Source organism: Haemaphysalis longicornis, unplaced genomic scaffold (genome assembly GCF_048455015.1).
Source record: "Haemaphysalis longicornis isolate Haplotype H1 unplaced genomic scaffold, Haemaphysalis longicornis Haplotype H1 scaffold_5, whole genome shotgun sequence".
Classification (NCBI taxonomy): domain Eukaryota; kingdom Metazoa; phylum Arthropoda; class Arachnida; order Ixodida; family Ixodidae; genus Haemaphysalis; species Haemaphysalis longicornis.
Genome location: NW_027526385.1, coordinates 111,504,967 through 111,529,710, shown reverse-complemented (window position 1 = coordinate 111,529,710; position 24,744 = coordinate 111,504,967). Strand labels below are relative to the sequence as shown.

The 24,744-nt window shown below is 43.5% G+C and overlaps 1 protein-coding gene across 1 annotated transcript in view; it reads left to right on the top strand.

Annotated features, from left to right (window-relative positions):
- The window catches only part of LOC144139858 (uncharacterized), a 150,713-nt gene that overhangs the window by 81,660 nt on the left and 44,309 nt on the right, over positions 1 to 24,744 (top strand). Inside the window, exons 3-4 of the mRNA XM_077672104.1 lie at positions 21,074 to 21,148; positions 23,564 to 23,638. Of these exons, the coding sequence (XP_077528230.1) occupies positions 21,074 to 21,148; positions 23,564 to 23,638 (150 nt within the window). The remainder of the gene's footprint in view (positions 1 to 21,073; positions 21,149 to 23,563; positions 23,639 to 24,744) is intronic.

Here is a 24,744-nt window from a genome sequence, read left to right as displayed (position 1 = left end):
ATGCTTGCCGTTGTCCCGCAGACTGCGTTCCTGGCAAAGCCCGCGATCGCTGACCTAGAGTCGCTGAGTATGGTGGTAGTTGTTGGGCTGGTGAGCGCTATGGCTATGGCAGCCTCCTCTGCCTGCTTGGCCGTTTTGGCCTTTATGCTGCAGGCATTTAGCAGTTCACTAGTGGTGCATACATCCGCTGGTTCCCCGCTCACGTGTCGGGCCTGGTGGACAACCGTAACGAGGAGGCGGACGCCATTGCACGCGAACTAGCATCGTGCCGTGCAATGCCACCCCGTCCCTCGCCAACGGCAGACCAGGACATGGAGCCCCTGACTTCATACGGGGACGTGCTACAATGGCATCGCATGGGAAGACGGACCCTGCCCCCGCCTCACCCGAGGCTCACGAGGAGCGAGGCGGTGCTTCTTCGTCCACTACAGACAGGAACGGTGCTCAGCCACGTGTGCCCCGGCGTCTACGAGAGTGACAAGTGCAGTGTGTGCGCGTTGGTCACTGCGGACCTGGCCCACCTGATGTGGGGATGTGACAGACACTCTGTGTGCATGGGGAGCAAAGATCTCCCACCGGACAATATCGAACTCATGAGCTCGAGTGAACACGAGCGGCAACTGCAAGCGGTCCAGCGGCTCGAGGCTGCTCTGGCGCGGCAAAGGCGAAAAGGAGACCTCTCTGAGGACTCGCCGAGTAGCCTGCGCTACAGCCCAGGCATAGCTTCGGGGTCTGCCTAGTTTCATAGACAGTGGAGCGGTGAAGCCCTGCGTAGCCTGATCCGCCTCCTCCCCGCCGGAAAAGATTCAGTAAAGTCATTTTCTCTCTCTCTCTCTCTCTGTTGAACTTGGTCTCACCGACTACAACGCAGTCTTCAACCTATGCGATCGACATAAGGTCACCAGTAAAAACTGAAAGTCCCTTCGTCTAACTATCGAGATAGAGAAAACTAAAAGCTTTCTTTCAGCGCGAACCGAATCGAATCAGAGTTCACTGTCGTGAGGGATTCGTTCGTTGTCGCCTGCCCGTGATGGCGGCTGGGATTGCAATGAGTATGCGCACTTGCGTTTAACGTCTAAAACCCTCGCGCCAAAGCTAAATTTTCTACGCGGCCTAATCAAGATTGCAATGGTGATTACGGCTTCTTTCAAGGGTTTAACACCTATTTATTAGAGGGATTGTCCATGGTAAGGTGTTAAGAGCGCACCTTCGCTTGATGTGCCCCTGGGAAATCCCACTGTGTAAGTTGGCTTTGTTGCAGTGTGTTTTGGGCTTAATGATTCATATTTTTGTGTACTAACAGTGAAGAAATTGGCTTTCAAGAAGAGAAAGCTTCGCGTTTAAACTGTGTTTTCCTTCACCTGTGATCATAGTCATCATAATCGTCATTAAAATTTGCCTGTCCGGTGGTGCTTACTGGTGTGAATGGATGCGTTCAGTGAGGCCAAGAAAGCTTCGTTTAAGACGAAATTGCTTCGACCGGGTGAAAATGGTGCAGTCCGATAAACGTCGCCTTTATACCGCGAGAGACACAGGTTACACTGCAACCACGATTGCAAGGCACAATTGAAGAGCTTGTGGGCATAATTGCTAGATCATCAGTGTCCCTTCTGCATTCTGCAAGGAATAGTGGATATTGAGACAGAATTGTCTACACAAATATTACCAATGGGATTGGAGAAACTGCAAAGGAATTGATACGAACTCAAGGGATCTGTATTTATTGTTATTCGCGTTCAATTATTATATGTTCTCACATCCTTAGCTCCAACCAAAGGCACCGATATGGTATCTTTCATGTAAATTTATTACCTACCCGGAAGGTCCTGTGCTTTTGTTGTACTTGGACAATACTTTCAAGAAAAGCTTTTGAAATGCGGTAACTTGCTTTATAAAGTCTGTATTCGTCCCGAAAGCGACCAACTTCGAAACGAACACTAAAATTCTTCCCAGCGTTTTGAATCGGGTTAAACTACTACATGACAAAGAATATCGTTACAAGTATTTAGAAGCTGAAAACTGTTGCTACTTATGCCGGCGTGAAAATACGAAGGCATGCCTACACTTCCTAGGAGTTTTCAAGCCAAAACCATGAGTGTTCAGTTGAATGCCTGAGAAGCATTGCTTCCGCCTCTTGAAAGGCTATGTTCAGTGATGCTCCTGAAGGCTTTCGTGTGGCTTCGACCTGCCGCCTGACAGTTGTGCTGCCCATTCTGCCGCCATAAAACAGGAGTGCTGATGGAAATTATATATTTCGATGTTTTTTTTTTCTCCGCTACCTCCATCAGCGGTGTACTGGAATATCCGACCCTCGTTTGCATCCACCGAGCTTTAGCTCACGCTGTTGAACTACTCGTGGTGTAAAATGCCTCTGAAGGAGTTTTGTCGAAGTTTTTTTTCTCTCAACCTATACAGGGCGGCTGCTTTTTTACCGAAGCTTTCGCTGTAGAGAAGCACAGGCTATATAACGCCTTAAGCAATAGAACACCACGTTAGGGAGCCGTTGTTTTTCATATGTACGCTGGACGCCGGCATTTTCTGTTTCTAAAACCAGTTAAGGCATTCGCCTTAATAAATTATAATGCGGAACAAAAATTGTCGCCTTGATTCAAAATTTCAAATTACGTGAACCAGTCAAACGCTCCCCTATTCCCACAACAAATTTGTTTTTGTGCACACACTAAAACGTCCGAACCTTTGTGACGCGAGGAAAACCCTTCCTACATGACGACAGTCTACTAATAATGATAGAACTTGGGTTGTTGTTACCTGCAGCATGCCTGCAACATAAAGCAGACGGACAATACCTTTGAAAATTCCGATGTCTGTTCATTTATATTTCTTCACAGCAGAGGATGTGACCGGTAATACAGCAATAATGCTTTTAATAAACCTGCGACACGAAGTAGAGGAGAAATAAACTGTTACTGAATCCCAATCTGACTCGGTGTGTGGAGGCAGACCAGTGGGCGACTCCTTAGTCCAGGAGTACCCCTGCCGCAGAAAGGGAAATTTTTTTTTGGCGGAGACCATACTTCCGAAAAACAATATGTGTTTTAGTTTGGTGGCAGCTCGGAACATCAGCATAAGTACTAAAAGATAGAAGCTTACCGTAATTGCACGATTCTAACGCTATCCTGGTTATAACGAGAGGACAGTTTACTTGGGAAAAATACAAAATAAATAGGTTGACGCCGACTCTCCCGCACAGATGTAAAAGGTATGAATTCACTTACTTGGCAGAAGACATTTTAGAAGACGCAATTATTCTTGGCCGCAAAAATTTGTGGTGGTGTATAATTTTTGGGTGGAGTTCGCGTCCATGGCAATCCTGTTGGCTACTTTGAAGTCGTAAGTTCTTGAACCTAGTTGATACGCGCGCACAAGTTTAAAGGCTACATTTAGCAAAACAAATGTGCGTGTTGGAATCGAGCAGATACGGTAATTACGTTAAAGTTATGGAGCAGTGAAGCTCTCAGTGAATCCGTTCTCTTTACGACCAAGAACACCATAAATAAACAATTTTGAACACTGAGAGGCTACTGAAAAGTCGTGACGTCTAAAATTAACAACACTTGTTTGCTGAAATGAGCGACGTCTGCTGTAATGTAAAAACTAAGAATTATGTGCCTGTTAGTTGTGTGAACATTTATATGTTGTCCAAATGAAGCTTTACTCAGCCCAAGTGGAGGAGCGGTGGTGGATAATTTTTTGGCTAGTTGTTTGTAGTTTAGTGTTTAGTAGCTTAGTGTTTGGACCACGCACTCAAACCAACTGCAACAATAAATTCAGAAATTGCCCGTTACAAATATTTTTCTGTCAGAACGAAAACTAAGGAAGTGTGCACTTCTGCTAAAATACACTAAACTTATAATCATGAACCCCTAAAATACTCTCCCCATCAGATCTCTTTCCCAAACATTCTGCATAGCCTTGACAAAACCACAGTGTTAAATACAGCTGGAATAGGCCGTGCAAGGCCAGACACTTTGCGTAACGTGAAGGAAGACGGTACCTGTGCAACCTTTACGACTCGCTTGCAACGACGCCGTTCATATTTTCATTGTCTACGTGAGCAAGGCATCATCTAACAGAACCATGCTACTTTTCTCTTTTATTCGACCCTCATTTCCGACAAGACCTTCCTCCACACAACCTCAGCCTGGTGAACCATTCAACGCTATATCTCCCTGGAGGATTTCCGGTCTTCGCGCGGCATCTTCCCGCCCGGGTGGGACGTAGGGCCGAGACAGCATTAGCCGCATCGTTGGTTAGTGTAACAACGACAATGTCCACCAGACCCATTTCTGAATTGTAGTTGTCCCCTTATGAATCTCGGTGGTGCAAATGAAGATTTTCGCAAGTAGGTGCTATGATTATTGTGGAAATAACTGACCACATGCGGAATTCCAGCTGCACTTCATTACGCTGTAGAAGTACAATCTCTTGCGGAGAACGGGCAGCAAAGGCACGCAGACATCTTAAACAGTTAGGGAGATGTGCTATCACAGAATTTTTTTAATCCCTCGTATCGCACTCGCCCTTCTGGAGGAAACGTTTTAGTAAATATGACGTTTTGCTTGCCTAACAAAAAAGAATTGCAGTTTATTACTGCATTCCACTTCGTCGTAGCCAGCATGAACAAACTCTACAAGCCTTGCGTTGTTGTAAAAAACCTTTATGCCGCATTTAAAGCTTTTTCGCTCTAGCTTTAGTGATGAACCTCAAACTGATGCACCCGAAGCAAACAAGTGCCTTCTACCTGGATGCGAGCAGACGGTGTTTCTTGGAAACTAAAAAGCAAAACTGTCTCGAACTTCTAGAGTTGTGAAACAGTTCGTTTTATTGAGCGAATACAGCGCATTTATCATTGCTGATTTATTCTGTTCGCGATATGAATTAGCTGGGTAAAGCAAAATAGCGTATCAAAGGGAAGATTGTCGCACTTCCAAATGTCGAGAGGACGCTCTAAAAACTGAACCGCAAGGACAATTTTCCTTCTGTTAACATCTACGCGCATTTCCACGGTACGTGCCAACGGTGCTGCCTTAATAAGAACGGGGCGCTATAATGCACTGCAGTGTCAATATGATGCGAAGTGTTATACTTTTAAGCAAAGTAAATTTAGTGGTGAACATGTTGGGAGAGTTCCACAAAAATTAAAACAGCACTTTTTCTAAATATTGAGGCGAATCTAAGAGTTTGTCGTTTTTCCCAATACATATACTTTAAATAGGGCGCAGATTGATTATTCAGGTGCCAACGTGGACACTAAAAATGCCATTTTTGTGTTACATTCTCGCTTATTATGCCCGAAGTGGGATCAATTGATTTTTTATACAACATACACAATTTACACAAATGTGAGGAAAGTCGCTACCATTACAGTACGTTGTGGAGAGCCGGGCGAATAGGGCTCCTTTCTCGCCCTCTACGCATTCCAGGAACAAAATGAGGCGATAAGTTTTGATGATTATCCAAGGAGATGTAAATGCGTACATCTGGGGAGAATTTGACACAATCTAAGACGTGTTTTTTTAAAGACGATAGTCTTTCTTGGGCTACTTAAACCAAGAAATTTTGGTCTGTCTGTCTGTCCGTCTGTCTGTGAATAGATTCAGCCACCCGGCCAAAGCAAAACAATGCCTGCGTAATAGTCTTATATAGTCACAGCTCCATCTACCCGTCTTGGTCCCGTGTAATGTTCATACTTGTCAACATTGTTGAAGAAGAACAAGATATTACGCAAATATGGGACAACAAATCAATACAGAAGTGATATTTGCAGTGTTCCTATATAAAAATTCAAACATGCTTGACTTTTGCGAATTTAAATACTTTATCAACTGCAGGAAAAGAATTCACTCAGCCGTCGCCGGCTGTCGCCCGCGCCACTATAGCTTCTGGCGCCATTTTAGGAAATCAACCGGCAACAGTTACGCAAGGTTCCACTAGATAGTTTGCACGTTCTGCTTGCAACGCACGTGGAGTAGGGAAACGCGGTTCTATAAACGTTGAAGTAGGGTGCCTCGATTAACGCGCGTCTTCGCCGTACGGCAGCGTTCGCATCGAGACACCCGGTTTGGAGCAGTGGAACGCGGGAAATTTAAAAGTTAAGCAAACATTTGGCGTCTTTACCTTGGGAGGAGCGCGACGAAACAGGAACAACATCAGAGGTGAGCGGTAAAGCGAAGGGAGGTATTTACTTCGCAAAATCCGATAAAGACTATCGTCTTTTGACGCCATTTGCAAGGAAAGGAGCAGATACGCGGCCAATTTTTAAATGCGGAGCATTTCTTAGGCTCGCCAACTCCTCCGTCCATTGGCGTCCGCAACTCATGATGTCACGTCGAGGCGCAAGTGCGCGCCTCTCCCCCGTACCCTCCTCGCTCTCAAGAACAGCTGCGACGGCGCGGCAGGAGCGCGTCTGCGCGCGCATGCGCCGTAGCTGCTCCGTGCGCCTCGTCGCTCTCAACAACAGTTGCGGCGGTGCGGGGGGGAACGCGTCTGCGTGCGCATGCGCAGTAGTTACTCCGTGCGCTCCGTCGCGCTCAGCAGCAACAGCGGCAGGTGTAAACGTGATAGTGGCGTGCTAGCGGCGTGACAGCTGCGTGACAACAGCGTGGGGGGGGGGGGGGGGGGGGGGGGGGGGCGTGGAAAGGTCGCGTCCAGACTCTCAAAGTTCGCGAGTGGTGGGGGGCGTGGAAAGGTCGCGTCCAGCCTCGCAAAGTTCGGGCCTGGGGGGGGGGGGGGGGGGCGTGGTAAAGGTGCGTCCAGACTCGTCCAGACTCGCAAAGTCGCCGCACTCCAACGCCTCGTGCATCTCGTCGTACTTTGCCTTCAAGCGGGTTCGACGCACCCGTTCCGCCGCAACGTGCTGCTCGTGCTCGTCGCCCTCGTCGTCGTGGCCGTTGTTGTTCAGCAGCGGAGGAAACGGCACCACGATCTTGGTGGACGCGCTCGGCATGAACGGGGCGCTGAAACGACACTTTGTGCGTCCGCGCTTGTAGCACGTGATGACAATACCTTCACCTGTCCTTCTGGTGTCCGAAAATCACGAAACATTAAATAAGAATAATAAATATGAAAGAAATAATTAAGCATTCCAAACCCTCCCCACATCCAAACGGTAACCACAAACTACCCAATTACGCAACTTTCTCGCAATACAACCACCCCTATGCGACGCATTTACTCGAGTTCCCCCTGTGGGAAGATGCGGGCGGGCGGCTTTTTTAAATAGGCTTTTGAAATTTGTTTTCAGTTTTACTCAAACTTGCGTGCTCGGTGCATCTCAACCGTAGATTATACATTTATAACATTGGCTGTGTTTGCTTATAACTATAAAGACCAGACGTGAGCAAAATAGTAAGGTTATAATTTTAGCACTTTTTGTAACTTTTAGGCCAAAATGTCGAACAAAATTGAATTATGAGACGAATTCTTACGAAAAACGCGTATGCTTGACAGCAGAAAACTTTTTTAGATAAATTTAAACCAGGCGTAAAATGTGCATAAAATGTAAGAATTCCCGCTCATAAATATTTTCGTAGCTAGACGTTGTTAAAGTGGCCTAGGCGTGTGAGCTTCTAGCCGCGGGGGTCCACGTTGTCGCATCCCGAATTTTCTCCCGGATAAAATATTGCTGAATCTCGACATAGCAATGATCTGGAAATCATATAAAAAATTCAAGCAAATTGAAGAGGTCGACCAGCCACGCTCATTTTGATCTTATCTGAAATCACCCACTCCATATAGGAGCGAAGTAATTAGCTCGCCATCACGGCAACCAGGTCCTCAAAAAAAAAGGTCGCCGAAAAATTGCCGAGAATAGCCAAAAATGTCGCCACCGTAAAGTGAATTTTTGAAGAGGAGCCATAAAAGTCGCCGTGTTCAGCAAGGGGATGTTAGTAAGTACTTTTTGTTACCTTTGCGGAAAAAATGCAGAAATTATTAAGTAGAAAATCGTACTACAAATTGTAATCGTTTGCTGCGGTTGACTACCGTCTATAAAAAACGGAAATATGAAAGTTAAGGTAAAGTATTCAAAGAATATGAATGATTTAAACCGGGCCTTCTCTGAACACCATATTGTACCACTTTCAATGCCTCTATACACTACCGTGCCTATTATACATCGTCATACACACTTGCCACCACTCTGCATAAAATGTCAAGCTCCCGTAAACGAGTGAAGCATTACACTTTAAACCAACTCTTATTAAAGTAAGGAAGGCAAATTTCGATTTGGCCAGTAAGTAGCGCAGAACCGGGGTGTATTTGTGTGACTGATTTGTTGGGACCTATAATAAAATTTGCCGGGTAACCTTCACCTGTTCAGTTTGTTCAGTTTGTCTCAACGGGCGAAATGCACTGACATTTCCATCGACACGAGTTTCTAAAAGACCCAGCTTGGCAACAAATCGCCATACCAGACAAGCCTGAGCATCATACAAATATGCAATTGACTTCACCTATACTCTAACTTAGCAACAAATTTGCCGTATATCGGTTTCTTTCAACGCGAATGTAGTCAATAGCCTTCGTCCCTCGCTGCGTAACTTGTACTCTTCGCGCCCACTTCCCACGTCTTTGCCTTCCCCTCTCTTATTCCGTCATAAATTCAGTCGCGATTTCTTCAGATCTATTCAATTTTCCCGCCTGCAAATACTCGCTGCACTACCTCATGAAGCAGGCCGCATTGTTTTTTTTTTCTTTTTTGATGTTTCTTTGTATGTCCGGAGCAACACGAGCCGTGTTCTTTTTGTGTTTGCGTTCACCTCATTTGTCTGCGCCAGTTTTACCCACGCCATTGCAACTAAAATGCATGACGAGAGTGGTAAGCATGCAATGAGACAGAAGCTTCCTTCATACTTATTCTTTTTGATCGAAATGCCCTCACAGATGCTCTTTTATGCTTGCGTTCAACGTCTTGCCACTTTCCTCTGATTGTGAAGCCATATATTCATTCCCGCTACGTGAAACATAACACCAAGATTTTTGTAAGTTGTCGGCATGGACATTACTGTCGCTTGTGTGTAACTCCGCAGTGTTGTCACTTCGGGCGTTTAATTCACTCACTCTTGCCGACACCTCTTATTATGTGCATGATCAAAGAAAATAATTTTTACTGATAGTATCTCATTCGTCCTTTAGAATTCGAAGCCGCTGTGGAGATTGGTAATATTTGCTGCGCCGAAAAAGCTAGCTTTTTTTATCATTTCAGCACCTTGATATTATGCTGAACTTTCCCAGCAGCTTGATGCTTTGTCGATAATTGGCGAAATACTTTACAGGCAACCCCGGCGTTGCACACGCCTCTCAATGGTTCAACCTCCTTAATATTTATGTCCTTTCATTTTCACATGGACTGCTTCAGTTGAGTATCACGTTCATGGTATATATGAGAACTCAGTTATCACCTCAAGACAATTCGAAGATTACGTATAAAAAACCAGCTCTTCCAGCAAGCGACTGTGGCTGGTTTTACTGACGACATAAAAGCTCATACCACTTCCCAGTGCAATCAACTGGCCCGCACCTCGGATGCAACCACAAGTGAAGAAGTGAAGTGCTGAGATTAATAATACAGTTTAACGACCGAGTTAACAACGTACTTTTCTGCGGAGCCAACGTTTTGCCTGCACCAAGGAAATTTGTAAATATAGAAACCCGTTACAATAACTTGCTTTATATTTACACAGTCATTATATTTGTATAAAAATACCATGCTGATAATAACATAGCACATAACCCTAACATATCATAACAACGTCGTTGTTATTTCTTTTTTAAATGGATTTTACTGACCAATTGTGAAGTGCACTTTTAATTTTGCTCCTTTTGCTAGAGTCTTTCTCTTCAGCGGTATACTGAAATAAATGAGGTGAATAAATAAGCCTAACTGTAGAACCGCCGTTTTCGACGGCGTGGGATCTACTATCCTCGTTTCGCTAGTTATCGGTAGCACAATTACGCGTAATTTTTAATCGTGAATACCAGCCTATAAGAAATGATTTAGTCGAAACTTGTCACATTTTGTTTTTTGAAGCAAAATGCGGGTATTGTTGTTTGAACGGTACGATTTTCTTCGAGGGATTTGTTTACGACTTAGCTCCAAGCCTCCTAATGTGGGCACGAAGTTGGTCGACCTCGAGCTACACATGTGGCTACAATAAACATGTGCTGCCAGCGAACTGCCGTGGGCGACAGCCTCTTCTAGCTGGGTTGACGAGCGTCTGGATACTAGAAGTAATAGCCACGGCGGCCAAGCGCTCGACCAAAGATGGGTTTCCCCCGCTGAGCCCCGCTAATCCTGCTTTGGCGACTTCGGAAACACGAGATCACACCACGCCACCCACGCGTCTGCCTGCCGTCTTGAACGTCTCGATATTCGCGGGGCAAAGTGATTGTCCGTGACGTAAGTCAAAGTAAGAGAGCTTATCGCTGTGCTCAATAGCTTTGCGATTTGGCCCAACTTGCTTTCTGCGTACATTTTCCACCACAGATTTATTTGTCGTCAATCTACCCTTTTCGCATGACGTTACTACCAATGCTGGAGCTCTTACTTTAGTTTTCTTCTGGTTATTTTAAGTAATTTATAGCAGTGAAAACATTTAAGGTGTGAAAAACAGTTGAATGTTAAGTTACTGCAACTGGTGATGGCAGTTGCAGGACTACTGTTTGGCCGACCAAAAGCAATGAAAAGAGAACTTGGGCCCAAGTACTTATTAACAGCTCCGCCTTGTGTTGCCTTTTCAATATACTAGGATCTACATCAGAGTAATTCCCTTTTGCACAATGTCCGTAGAACGCCTGTAACCTCTCTCTTGCTGTACATCTGTTTACAAAAATAGACACGCAAAACAAGCACCCCGAACTTCCTGTGTATTGTGACTGAAACAAGGCTATATAGTACTTACGTAGTGTGAGATCACTTTATAGCAACATTCATGTTTTGTAGCGTAAGCTACACTGGCCGAGGTTGAGGAGTTTCGCTTGTGCCGTAAAGGGCCGTTTTGCGCAAGCGCGAGGGACATTGGTTTGGATTTGATTGCATTGGATTGGATTGAATTGGCTTGACTTGGCTAGACTTGGCTTGACTTGACTTGGCTTGGCTTGGATTGGACTAGATTGGATTTGAATTGGATTGGATTAAAGTGGATTGTGCTGGATTGTGTTGCGTCATAGCCGCGGCAGACCCACTGGCGCCGGCCCGTGCCCAGGTATGCGCCTCAATTGCGCAGTAGCCAAGTCTGACGCAGCCCCGGAGCTGCTTGATAGCCGTTTTGCGTGGCTCGTGACGACCCGTGCTGAGCATGCGTGAGGAGCAGTGACTGGATAGGACTGGACTGGACTGGACTGGATTGGACTGGATTGCTGAGCCTTAGCTCACGCTACGTATATCCTGGCATAGCAGAGCTAAGCCACTACTAATTTTTATTGAACACTATTATGGTCACTCTACTTGCACAATTTTCATTAGCGGACGTTATTGAGGCCACTTCGGTTTAGCAGGCACATGAATTTTTGTGCCGTACCAACCAACCCGGTTCGCAAATTCAAAGCTTTAAACACGACGGCCGTTCCATTGCAGAACCCAACTGAAAATCAGTTGGGTTCTGCAATTGATTTTCTCGTGATTCTCTCATGAACCCTGCGAGGTGTGGCAAAAAAAGCGCAACGAAGTACGGCAGTGCTTTTTGCAAAATGCAGAGAGAAAGTCGGAACTGTAAATATTATTCTTGCTGTCAACTGAGGCGGAAATAGTTGACGTGTTTTTATTCTATGCTGCCAAACCTAATGTGTTTTTTGTAAACGCAAAACTTCACATACGCATGCCTGCATTTATGTTCTGTCTACCTTTACAAACTTTTTTTACCAACAGTTGTGCACTTACACAAAATGGTATCAAGTAGACCTCGTTGTCACATTTGTGTGTAAACGTCTGGTGCCCCAGAGGTGACGTTTATGGCACACAAAATGGCCGACGAGCTAGGGCTTGTTCTTCAATTCTGTAACGTATGTTTCATATGCACAGGAGAAAGGTCACTATGGTAATCTCACAAGTAGCAATTAGGCGTGAATGAAAGCCCGTTCCAACTAAAAGCGTACATGTATCTAACAAGGGCGATTGTCCAAGGCTGTTAGTTATAGTAACCGAAACAGAAAGAAACCTTCGTAAAAAGACAATTTTGAGGCCCACAACGCCACAACGGGCCACGTGTAAAGAGAAGTTCGACAAAAAAAATTGTTTGTTCTGGCCCTCCGTGTCCGTGCATGGCTTTTTTGCTGGTAGAATTACGTCATACGAACAAGCCAGTGCCATCACGCCTTTGGGGTACAGTGTGTCGGCTATGCTGAGAAGATTATGCGATAATGGGTGTTGCTGCCATCCGTCAGGAGGCTGCATGGAATTAACGCTCCGTCTTTTCGCAAAACTTCTCATACAAATAACATTGGTGCGGCCAACGTGATAGACTCGTGCACGTCTCCATCAAGAGCAGCTGTAAAACAGGCGACGGGGCACACCCAATACAGCCCACGCAGTGCGCGATCGAGGGGTCCCGACCAGCCGTGTACAGGCATATCCTTTAGCTCTTTCGCTACCGCCGGAAAATTGATTAATTTTAGGGGTCCAAGAAAACACTTTTTACCGCTAAAAAATTAGTTAGGCACTAATTGCAGGAGCACAAAATGCAGAATATTTAACGGCATTTCCAATATTACTGGTTTTTTAAAGGTTTTTATATATCATAGTTGTAAAAAAAATATCAAAACCAAAATTTTTGTCAAGTTGTCGAAAAAAATGATAAAAAAGGAGTTGTGTATATCAAACCACCGATTGTAGAAAAAAATTAGAATATACATTTTCTTGGAAAACATTTCAAAAACACGCCCTAGAAAAAAATTCGACTTGCGTGGAACAGTCTGTCAGATATAAAAAAAAATGTTAGCATGCACGGTGCTCGTGTCATGCGGTGAAGCCCAACCTCCAATTCAAAATGTGCAATTTCGGGTGGTTTCTTGGAATAAATCTGGCGGTTTGTCATTAGCAGAGGCAACGATTTGCCCCACATAACGTAAAAACATCTTGTCAATGGCTGACTTTGCATTTACAGCGAGCACAATATTTGGGACAAGCGCGCGATGCCGTAAAAAAACATGCCTGAAGTTGAAAACGGAACGCCGTGGCTGATTGTCGTTCACGGTCAGTTATCTCTCAAAACATAAATCTGAGCTTTATTATCATCTTCTTACTCGCAATTATAGCCTTGCTCACGAAAATGAGGTACGATGAGCTAGAATCGTGTCCTGCGATCTTTGGCCGAGTAGCAGTTGCGCGCTCAAAAAGATCACCACAACGAGCCTCCTCTATTGCAGCGCCACCTAACATTTTTCAAATGAAACAGTACAAAAACTTATCAGAGACTTCGTTCGAATAGACAGTTCAACTAAGCAGCAACATTAGACACCAGGATATACCCTCGCATGGAAACGAAACTGGAAGGCGAACAGCTGGCAGTGTAAGGCCGGTTTGAAGCGCTGTCCTCGGCGGAACAGATATCTGGCGACTGGGTGTGACCTTTGGACTTGCATCTGAAGTTCTTATCGCAAAAGTCGCGTTAGGGTGGGGGAATATCAGGAGTGCCGTGCTTTGTTCGAAGATCAGTCGCGGACGCTTCAGGCGCCATGGCAGGTAGCCTTGAAGTTGGGTAACTGCGTTGTAGCGCTAAATATGAATTTCGCGATGCAGAAACGAAACCGAAACTGTTGTAAACTGTTTGCGAATGATCCTGGGGTTAGTAGAACTACCACAGTACCTAGAACAACATGCGCAAAAGCAATAAAACTGCCTAAAATCATAAAGTAGCTTTGCAACCTGCCACTGCTTGACATTTTCAGCCGATTTCTGGGATTATTACGGTCAGAGCGCGAACCTGACGATTGAAAATCGTTTGCTAGTTCCCCATTCACGCCCTGATAGCAAAAAACAAGCGCTGGTGCAGAGTAATGACGAGTTACACGCATTCTTCGTTGGTAGCCGTGACGCGCTATGACCACGCCGCTTTTCCACACCAAGGTAATTCAAAAGCGTGTCAAAAATTACGTTTCCGTTGCAAAAATGAAAACAAAACTGATTTTGTAAGGCCATTTTCTGATCTAACTCCGAACAGCTTTACTTGTTCGAGAAACGCTTGGAACGCTATGAAAAGACGCTCCCAGAAGTATCGATCAAATTGATCGATTTTGATAGGTGCGGTAGCGAAAGAGACAATTCAACAGTATAGTGCTTCCTTGCTCATTACATTTTAAAAAAGTGCTTTGGAGTCAAGACGTTTTCATTTATCGCATTATCAGGTTGGCCAATTTGCACGTTTAAAAATTTCATTCTTCTCGCTTTACCCCGCTTACTCAATGCATGTTTTGTTCCCTAAACATCTCTATCTAAGTGATACTGCCCGTTCATCACATGATGTTTCGTCATAGGCGGCTTGGTAATAGGTAGGTTTCTAACAGCCGAAAAATCGTCATAGGCCGGTTCGACAAATGCGAAAGTCTGCCTTACCTGCGACAAAATAAATATCTATGTTTTATTTCTTCTTGAAGCGAATGTGTACCTCAGCGAAGTAAATAGGATGGTTCACGACTCAAAACAGGGAAGCAAGGCAAGCTCGTTCGTAGGCCAATAGAAAAACCTTTTGGAGGACATGTTACGAAGTACCTGCGCCCCGCCCCCTACATTGCTGTGGACTTTTTGTGTGGTCTTGAGTTCAACACGGGTACAGAGAAACACTACGAGACGTTTTACCACTGCAGCCAGGTGATAAAGTATTGGTAGTGTTTTCGTTTTCTTCTCGCTTCGAATGAACATCCGGGGCTCTTCAGCAAAGAATTCCAGTTAAAGTGGTCAATTCGGGTAACGCTGTTCATACCAAAATACAAAAGGCTGACTACGCTAGACGGAAAAGTGTGGCAGGACCGTAGCACAAAAAACAACCTTAAAGAGGGGAAACAAAGAAGAACCTGCGTATCCCCCCGCCTTCCATAGTTGTGACCGGCTTGCGCGTTCTGGAAAGCTTTCTGGAGCACTACACCCCGACGGCAAGGTATGGCACGAAACTTTTTAACCCTCAATGCTACTCAGAATGGTTTGCGAGAGTTACGCGGTTTTAAAAACAAAAGTTCGCTTTTGTATCTTTCGGCTGCACATCCGGGTCTGCTCTGCTCAGTAGTGAATGGCAGAGTGTAGAAGGTTGGTAACGCGGTTGGAGCCTGAAATCCTTTCTCTCTTTTGCCCATTGTTTCCTTCGAAAGCGTATTTGCCTGCGGAGGTTAAAAGAGGGGTCTTTTTTGCACGTGACCTAATCTTCCACTTCGACATGGAAGTAATTAACAGCAACAAAGGAGGTGCCATGTTTGTGCCTGATGTCATTTCATATGCTGCGATGAAACGCAACGAAACAGGCGAGGCGAAAGTTGCGACTGCTCTGCTTTCTTACAAAGAAACCACTGCACAGCATATTTAAAAGGTAATGAGTGATACTTACCATCGCTTGTACACTTCTACTAGAACAACTCGAACTCCGTTTTTTCGCTCCGAGACAAAAAATTATGAGTGACAAACTAACCTATGGAGAATGATCCCATGTGAACAAACAACTCAGTACGGCCAGACCTATGGCAGAACGCCATATGACGAACGGGATATCGCCCTCTACTAACAGCAGCTGCACGCGGCCGGCTTTATTTTTGTCACTGCCATCCACCGCTACCTCGCCGCTGGGGAGCATAAATGCTTCCATTACCGACCGAGCTTCTATTCGCTACAAAGCTACATTTTTCAAGGCATCTAACCGAAGCCTGGGAATGTGCAGCTGTCAATGCTTTGTTATAATAAAGCAGCAACCAATACCAGGTATCGATGCCACTCGTGCAGGCGTGCTAGGTTCATCAGACGTTCTTTTGATGTTTTGAATAAAAGAGGGTGAAATGCGATGACACACCTCGTACTTGAAATGCTAGCTAATTACCAGGGGCTCATTTCAGCCTTTAACATTGCGTGACGGCTGAAGACTGCATCAAGCCACCATTCTACAGTTATATCAGCAAGCTCTGTAAAAGCCAATCACGTGAAAAAAAATTATGAAATGCAATAGACGTAAAATGTACGAGCACGAAATGACTGTATTTCCAGAACGGCGATGCACTTTATGTTGATTATATTTGCTACTAATTACGTCACCTGAAAGTGTTGGTGCAGTAGCTGCCAATTACTTCTTTATTTGACTGTCTAAGCTTTAAATTGAACGGCAATGCTCGTGATGATGTTTAAAACGGGACACACACTACGTCAAACTGCGTCAAACCGGAAAACAAGTTAGGCTGAAGCACTTAAATGTATGCCGAAAAATAATAGAAAGCGCTTAACGCTGACTGCCCCATTTCCATGAGTTCATGAGCCGTATTCACAGCTTTTGCGTCAGATACCCTGCGAAGAAATCAATAATTATGGTAATCACGCGCTTACACCGTTTACTTTTTTCTCAGAGAGCTTAATTACCATATCTTTATTAACACCGCTTCTCTACTCGCAAGCTGACGATCTAAATGTTTCAGAGTGGAGAAAGTACTCTTATGCTTCTTAAGGTTGCTTCTTATACACCTATTTTGTACACCACCATGACAAAAGACAAAGATTGATGCAACAATCTACTTTATGAACACCGGTTCCTCAACTTGATATTGTCACGTAGCCAAAGACGACGCAGCTGTCTTGAAGAAAAAACAAGTTCATTGGAGTGAACTTGTGCTCCAGTAACAACAGAACGAATCCACAGGCGGCGAAACAGCAGTCAACAAAGTGACGTGCGTAGACTGGTGTAGGCGATTCGAATGCTGCGGCATCTACTCAGCGGCAATTTACCACTCGTCACGAGGGTTCCTGGAATAGTCAAAGTTTATCCAGAGCACTAGATAAACGAAGATTATTCTAGGCCATCCACGTTAGTCCGGAACGCTCTCCCAGTCAGAAGAGACAACACATGCGGCACAGAAAGAAAGAACGGAACACGTGCCTCCCTTGGCACACACAACACCGATAACACAGACCGGCGCAGCCGGGCGGCAAAAGCAAAACACAAATAAACAAACCCAATGCATGGTTCGCGGTATTGTTGTTTTTTTGTTCACGCGAGAGTTCAAAAATTGTGCATTTAAAACTGCTGTCGTGCTTTTCCTTTCAAAGAGTGGTTTTAGATGAGCAGGAACATTTGAGCCTTCGTTAGCTTCAGAAATGACATAAAAACAGTCTGGATAACATTTTAAGAGTGTTGAACGTTACCCGAAAAGTTAGGAGTCATCTCGTACGTTGATTATTAGGAATGCTCTACTTTTAAAGACACTTCCGGCATTATATTCCGAAAGCTTACCGACTGTTTTGAAGCATGTACGTGGCCCGCGGATGTTCTCTGTACACATCTACAGTATCGGGGTACTGTTGCGGCACTCTTCACCACACAACCACATGAAAACTGTAGAAACGCTCACACACAGCAGGTCAGCATCTGGCATTTCTCGTAACCTGCTGAAAAAAGCGTCGCAACTGCACAACCACTGCAGTATATTTCAAGGGCCTATGCCTGCACCACAGGATTCAACTCCATTATCAGCTATTGGTAACGCTGCACGGAAAACCAACTGGTCATGTTGGCCCAATGTACTGCTCAATTGCGCCAAGGGAGGCATCTTCGTACATCTGAAACGAGTGATTTTGGAAATGGCAAATTGTTTTTGGGGCTCATGCATCGGTGTTTGTAAAGAGCAGTCAAGTAGCTGTCCTAAGCTGCCTGATATGAAGTGGCTCTCAAATAGATGATATAAACTTTGAACGTCTGCACCTCGTCGTACTCCCGCGCACCAAGAGCGTTATTCCTTTCGTCCGAGTTTTAAAAAACCCAACCGATATGACATGGAAAGAGCCTAACATCTGAAACCATGACAGAACTTCCCGGTTCTGTCTATTGGATGTTCATGCCTAGATGTACATTTGAGGCGTTTTTTTTTCGAAATGACACAGATCCGCCTCACGCGAATTTGAGAAACAAGCGGACGTTTGCTACCGCACCTCAACGCAACGACGCCAAAGCTATTTTACGATATATTTTACATGTCAGCTAGAAAAAGTTTACTGCCACAAGTAATGAAAAATTGTGCCGTGAACTTGAGTAATAATAGGGTGATAAGTTTGAATTTGACTCATATAGAACTGAAACACTAAAGTTGATGTGGTATTCTTAAGAAAACTTTACTTAAATTGCCTATCTAGCATGGTGCCATTGAGTTTTGGTGGAAAAGGCACTGAAATATTAAACATGGCTTCAAGAACCCTAGAACTATAACAGGAGAGCAGGTGGGCCTTGTTGGCACCAATAGCGGCAATTTTCGATTTTTTTCTCAGGATAATTTTCTTTTTCACGCTAGAAGGCACTCATGAAGTAAGAAAGCTCTTTATTGCTTTGCCATGAATTTAAAAATGCTTCACAAGAAGGCTGCGCATGTCTTCTTGTTCACATTAATGAAGTTGTTTGTACTCTAGAAGGAGGGGGGATTTTCCAGTGCTTGTAAGCGGCGGCTATTTAGTAAAGCACTAAAATGATAAATATGGCATTTGAAAAATAAATAAAAGTAGAGTTATTTCGTAGAGACCGATGAGACGAAATGAAATCCTTGTTTGACCTGTCTCAGTTCCATTTCGTTCAATTTTTCCTCCGTTTCTTTGTCATTGACATCTGGGGTTAGATATTTCGCCGATCTTCTATTGGCCGTCTGAATTATTAATAAGGCAGCCACGGAAATCAAACTAAAAAACTTCCGGAAAGACCCACGAAACAGTCTAAACAGTCAAGCCAAAAGCAAACTCCCATTGGGTCAATGAATTCGGATCATTTTGATCCGCGAAACCGCAGGATCTGGCTCGTTTTTGATACAAAAGACAATCTGCATACATGTTTTCAGAGAGTTATCTTCACTATTTTCTTCCCATCTTTTTTTAGGAGAAAGTTGGCGAGTTTTTCTTGTCAGTGCTGTTTTATCCGACTCAGTTTCGGTTTCTGGATCTGGCTCATACCGAAAAAAAAAACGCCTCGTTCGTGGATAGTCGACAGACACAAAATTTGTGCACGAAAAGACTGGAGTTCTACGAATGGGAGAAATGTCCCCACGTAGTCACAGTAAATGGATTCTGTAAATGCGTTTCCTAATTCAAACACATCATTGGCCATAAACAGTTACTGCACTTTTCGATTTAAAGGGTGGGTACGTCACCAGACTGATTTCTAAAGGGTAACTTCGCTAGGAGTAATATTAAGCAATCAAAATATCAAAATATGCTTACGTCGTAACAGAATCTATAATTCATTTGAGCAGGGTACAAAAGCATAAACACTACAACACCGTCGAGTGAAAAAAATATGCTTTCTCAATAACATGTGTTTAATTTAAGTACCCCTGGTTTCCGTTTGAGCAGTGTCGAGTGTCGGGCAGCAGTTTTTTGTTCAAATTTGCTTCTCGTTGTACGGGTATGCGTTCTGTAGTATATCCGCACACATGTCTTTCCCTTACAATGTAAACGTTTTTCGCCGCAATGCCTTTTTTTTAATTCGGCTATTTAGCTGAAGTACGCACTTTTTCTTCATAGTGAATTGTGCCAAGACTGCGGTTTAAAGCACTTTTGCATGGCGTTTCAGTTTAACGTGTCCATTACCGATACACTTTCAGACGTGTAACAGGAAAACAAATTTGTTACGTCTGCATTTATGCGGAAGATTTCATGGACGTCTTTTGGATCCATGTGAACGCCCCATGGGCATGCAGATGGAATGTCCATCGGCTGTACAGTAGAGACGTATTGCTGTTCCTGGACAAAAAGAAAAAAGGCTGCTTATGCATGTAATGCTCGCATACATGGCGGTGTCTCCGAAATGTCTTTTTAGGTTTGCTTTCACTTTTATAATAGTGTAAAAGTACCGGTAATCCAAGATTCTGGAAACATGAAAATGTGATGGTTTATTACATTGTTAAAATATCAATTAGGTTTAAGTGAAAAAGTTGTTTGCATTATCTTGGGCAACTAAAATTCCACTGGTCGTATGTCTCTGCCCAGAGGTTTTTTAAACCGTGAACACCTTTAGAAGGTCGGTGCATAAATGGCGCATAAATCTGGCTAATATTGCGGACACATACGTTACCACTTGGAGCAGACTGATTTTGGATAGCTGCCGCTGCCTAAATACATATACATAGTGAATAGATTCGCTATGAAACTCCGATATGAAAAGGGGTTCTTAGATGAAAGAAACATACTTCTCAAGTGTGCGTAGATCCAAAACAGCAACGTTTGTCTCTCCATGAACTGTACTGTGCATTCTAAGTTTTTAAAATGTCCGCCATTTCCTCACCTTACAGCTATTAGCGATATTTAGTCATGCAGAATTTAACCTGTGTATTTTGTTATTCCAAAACATATCCTCCCGTTTATTCTGAATAAGGCCATTTCTTTGCATAAAACGCTTTTACTTGTTCGTGTGCATGGCAGCACTAAGAAATAACACCGATGGCAATTGTAACGGCCTGGCCAGTTTTAATTTTCCAGCTCAGTGTAATTTTAGCTCCACATGAATGACAGCTCTGTACACAATATATTTTTGGTATTGGGAACGACCGGTTTCTTACAGCGCTGGTGCGGCGGTGAGGAAGGATAATGAATGACCTATTGACGATTTATCGTTTTAGGTACCAAAAATATTCCGTGCGCCAAGTTAAAATGTTTAATTTCGGATAAACAGCCCATGACGTGTGCCTAGCAGAAGAACGTGCTCCACAAAATATTTTAAAAATAGTTGCTTGATTTGACGTTGGCGTTGTGATTAGCGTTTGTGTGTAATTTGTCATAAAGATTAAATTACAGTTGGGTAACCAAGCCGCGCTTTGTGTACAAAATGCCATGAAATAACATAATAACATATCGTGTCTATAAGATGTGATTTCTCTTTCTCTCGATTTTCTTTTTCAGAATCCTCGAGAGAGCCAGCGTCAAAGTATTGAAAAGCAATTGCCTCCAGTTCTATGGTCATCGACTCCTGGCTTTGTAAGTAATATTTATATAGAGAAAATCATTCTGGCATGACCATTGACTTTAGTGCTTGCTAATTCGTGCAAGAAGCGGTGGCACCATACTAACAAACTTCTGTGATTGGATCGCTTGACAATCTTATTTGGTATTGCCGATATATTTTTACAAAAAAAAACGCGTACTCTTAAAACTCATTGTTTATTTTTGGATGATCCCGTGTGGTTATGATGGGAAAGTAGCCGAAGCAAGTACAACATGGATATAACGGTATGCTGTCATGTGAAGATAATTACCCCTGGCACAAAGCCAATGTACTGGCAATAAAAACGGCGTAAACTAGAAGAGAATTGGAGAATAAAGACGTAAATATACGAGACAAAATTTTAACGAACGAATTCAAAACAGTCCTACAAGAACTTCAGAAGAACAAATTGCTACTAACATGACTGGGCGAAGAACTGAGAGATGGTGTTCACTCGTGGCCTTCTACAAAAAAAGCATAAGAAAATGGGGCGCCAATAACTAGCATACGGCGTGTCATCTAATAGACGGTCTTGAGAAAGCGACGCAAAAACGACAAATTCGTGCTAACAAGTAGTGCGAAATACATTCAGTGCTGCTGTAGGGTTACCGGGGATATAAGGGTATTTTCAAAAATGATGATAGCCTTACACTGTGAACAAACGAGAGCGGGGTCTGTGAAAACAGTTTTTTTGGCACAAGTTTGGTTCATTCAAAAGATTTTTTCGTCAGAATCATACTGACACCACGTTTAACATACCCTTCACTCAAAAAAGCCATATAATTCGGAAAAAAAAGGAATGGCCATGCGATTAGGTTGCGTATTTCCTGCCATACAACCAATTATTTCATACCAGCCAGCTCTGCGATTGGCGGACGCCAGCGAAAGCAATCTCCAATTAGGCAGAGCTTAGAAGCTTACTGAACGAGCTATTTGCGCTTAAATTTAGGGCACATTCTTTTTTTAGCAGTATGAATGGGGGGATAAACAGTGGAACTTACGAAACCACACGTAAATACGGAAGTACCGATGCGTACTGTTGTTGGTACTGCGCGCACTATGCTTGTTTTAGCTGCACAGCAGTCCGGCGCTTTTGAGTTGTCTTACTCGCCCTGGCAGATTGGCAAAAGCGATGTTGTCTTACACGACGCCGTTTGTGGAGGATATTCCATGTTTTACGAAACGATTGCTTTCTACAGTAACAAAATCAAACCACGTGCAAATACCCGTCAAAAGACAAAGCCACGGCAGACAACGGTCCGTGTATGTGTATGGTAGCGCCACATGGAAACACTGACGGCAAGGAGCGGTGCAGCCGAATCACGCAGTGCAAGTTTCTTTGTACACGCGCGCTTATGGCTTCATTGCTGACGTCCTAAAAACGCACGCTTCGGCGGGAGAATCAAAATTTTAACATAAAATGATTAATTTCTGAGTGAATACGGCGTCATTTGCTGCCGCACAAGCGCTAGGATCTCTGTAAAATACGAAATCAATTACGAATAACAAAAATTTTCATTATGTCCTCATGGCCCATTTAGCGAAAAAAGCCTTAGCCTTCTATACAGCGCTTGGTTGCGCCTACGTATTACGTACTAATAGTTTTCTTTTGTAAAAGATCGCATCTGCGATTGACGTAATACAGGTAAGGGTAAATATAGTTGATTCCTGGCCATGGTACAAAACGTCACGCTGTAGGAACCAAACTATCGATTACACTGTAGACGCGGGCCGACAAACCAAAATTCCAAGCAAAATACTGACACACAGTAAGGTCACTGCATAAACGTTAGCTGAGGTAGTGAAGGAGTGTTCCGGAGGATGTACTAGATATACTGAGTCAGTCTCCTGAAAAAGAAAACTTTTGAAAAAGGTTTTTTTGACGAGTACATTCCCACATCTCTGAAAGCAAGAACTTCTTTTTAAAAACAAATGCTGAAAACTTACACCATTCAATAAAGCCTTCCAATTTATTGACTTAGTGCCCGTGCCTTTATTTCATTACTTATTTCCCGTACCCCCCAAAGAAAAAGGCGGGAACGAAACCCGTTCCGTCCAAGCTGCGGTAAGTAAACAACAAATAATAAATAGTAAAAAAGGGCTGAAGCCCAGAAGTCGTTTTCGTGGAACAGAAGATATAGAAAACAACAGACATTACAAAACTAATTAAATGCTGATTCGTACAGCTTAAAGATTATGGATTAGTAAATCACCTCTGTCGCGTAAACGAAGCAATATGCAAGCACTTGCAACACCGCTCGTGCCTCTAGTAACATTTACCAAGCCTCAATTTCGCCCACATTATACGTACATTTCCGCGGATGGTCTATAGCAGGGTTCTAACTGGTGCCGAATTTTTCATTCACATCTTTTTTCAAAGTTTGCTACAGTAACGATTTCCCATGCAGGCATCTCAACACCGTGAGATTTCTGAGCACCATCGAGCCCGGGATCTTCGATAGCTCTTTGCAACTAAGAGAAATGTAAGAAAATTTCAGTTGTTTGCTGTTTTGTTGCTTCATAAATTGAAAGAAAATTAAGCTGCCCCTTATATCAATGTTACAAAAATCAATACCAAACAATACAAAAATCAATCAACATGAAATGAATACCTATGTTCTATAATCCAGGCGAAATGTTTGTTCTAGTGTCTTTGAAGCGGTAAGAGCACTTGGCTAGTTTTCCTTATTCTGCACGGCTGAAAATGCGGAGAGATTTTTTTAGTCCTTTGTTACGGACAACCACATTTGAAACCAGAAAAAGCAGTAAGCACGAAGCTATGTATTTACAGCGACATCGCATAAGAAAAGTGTATCAATGTTTACTTCCCTGTTTCTTGTATACAGTGAATGTTATCGGTGCCTTTTTGCGGCTTGCCTGAATGTCGGATATATCTTCAGTAGATTGGGAATAAATACAATGGTTGCAACATCGTACCAATCTCAACCGATGAATAAAAATAACTAAGCAAGTTTGCGAATGATACATAATTCAAGTTATCGAGTTATCTTAAGGCCATACAAATAGGTAGCAGACAACGCTTTCCCCATGTAGAGCTCTAGAATATGAAATTTGGTTCAGTTCGTTCACGCATTTCGTAAAATTGCGAGTTAGAACCTGTTGTATTATCTTCGTAAACTTCATCGGATCACAAACTCTCAGTGGTTAGTCTCGAACAAACAAGCGGAAAAATTCAAAACAATACATTAGGATCTTCTTTACTGCCCGATTCGAGATAATAACGCAAAGTAAAATGCATGTCTTTAGTGAATGCACAACCCGTTCATCTCAAGAAGGGTAAAACCAGAGTCCTTCAATGCTACTCTGGTAAAACTATAATTCACGATGCATATAGTGACAATGATATTCGGTGTAAACAACGCCCCACCCCATGTTCATGATGCATACTTCCAGTGCTTGTACTGAGAAAGTGCTCACCACGAATGTGTGTCTTCCGTTTTTTTTCATGTGTCCGTACTACCCCATAATATATAACGCATCAGAAGAACTGGCAATGTATTTCCGATTATGAATTACAGCGCTATTCACAACATCACGATCGGCTTTGGCCGCAGAAAGCTCCAGGGAG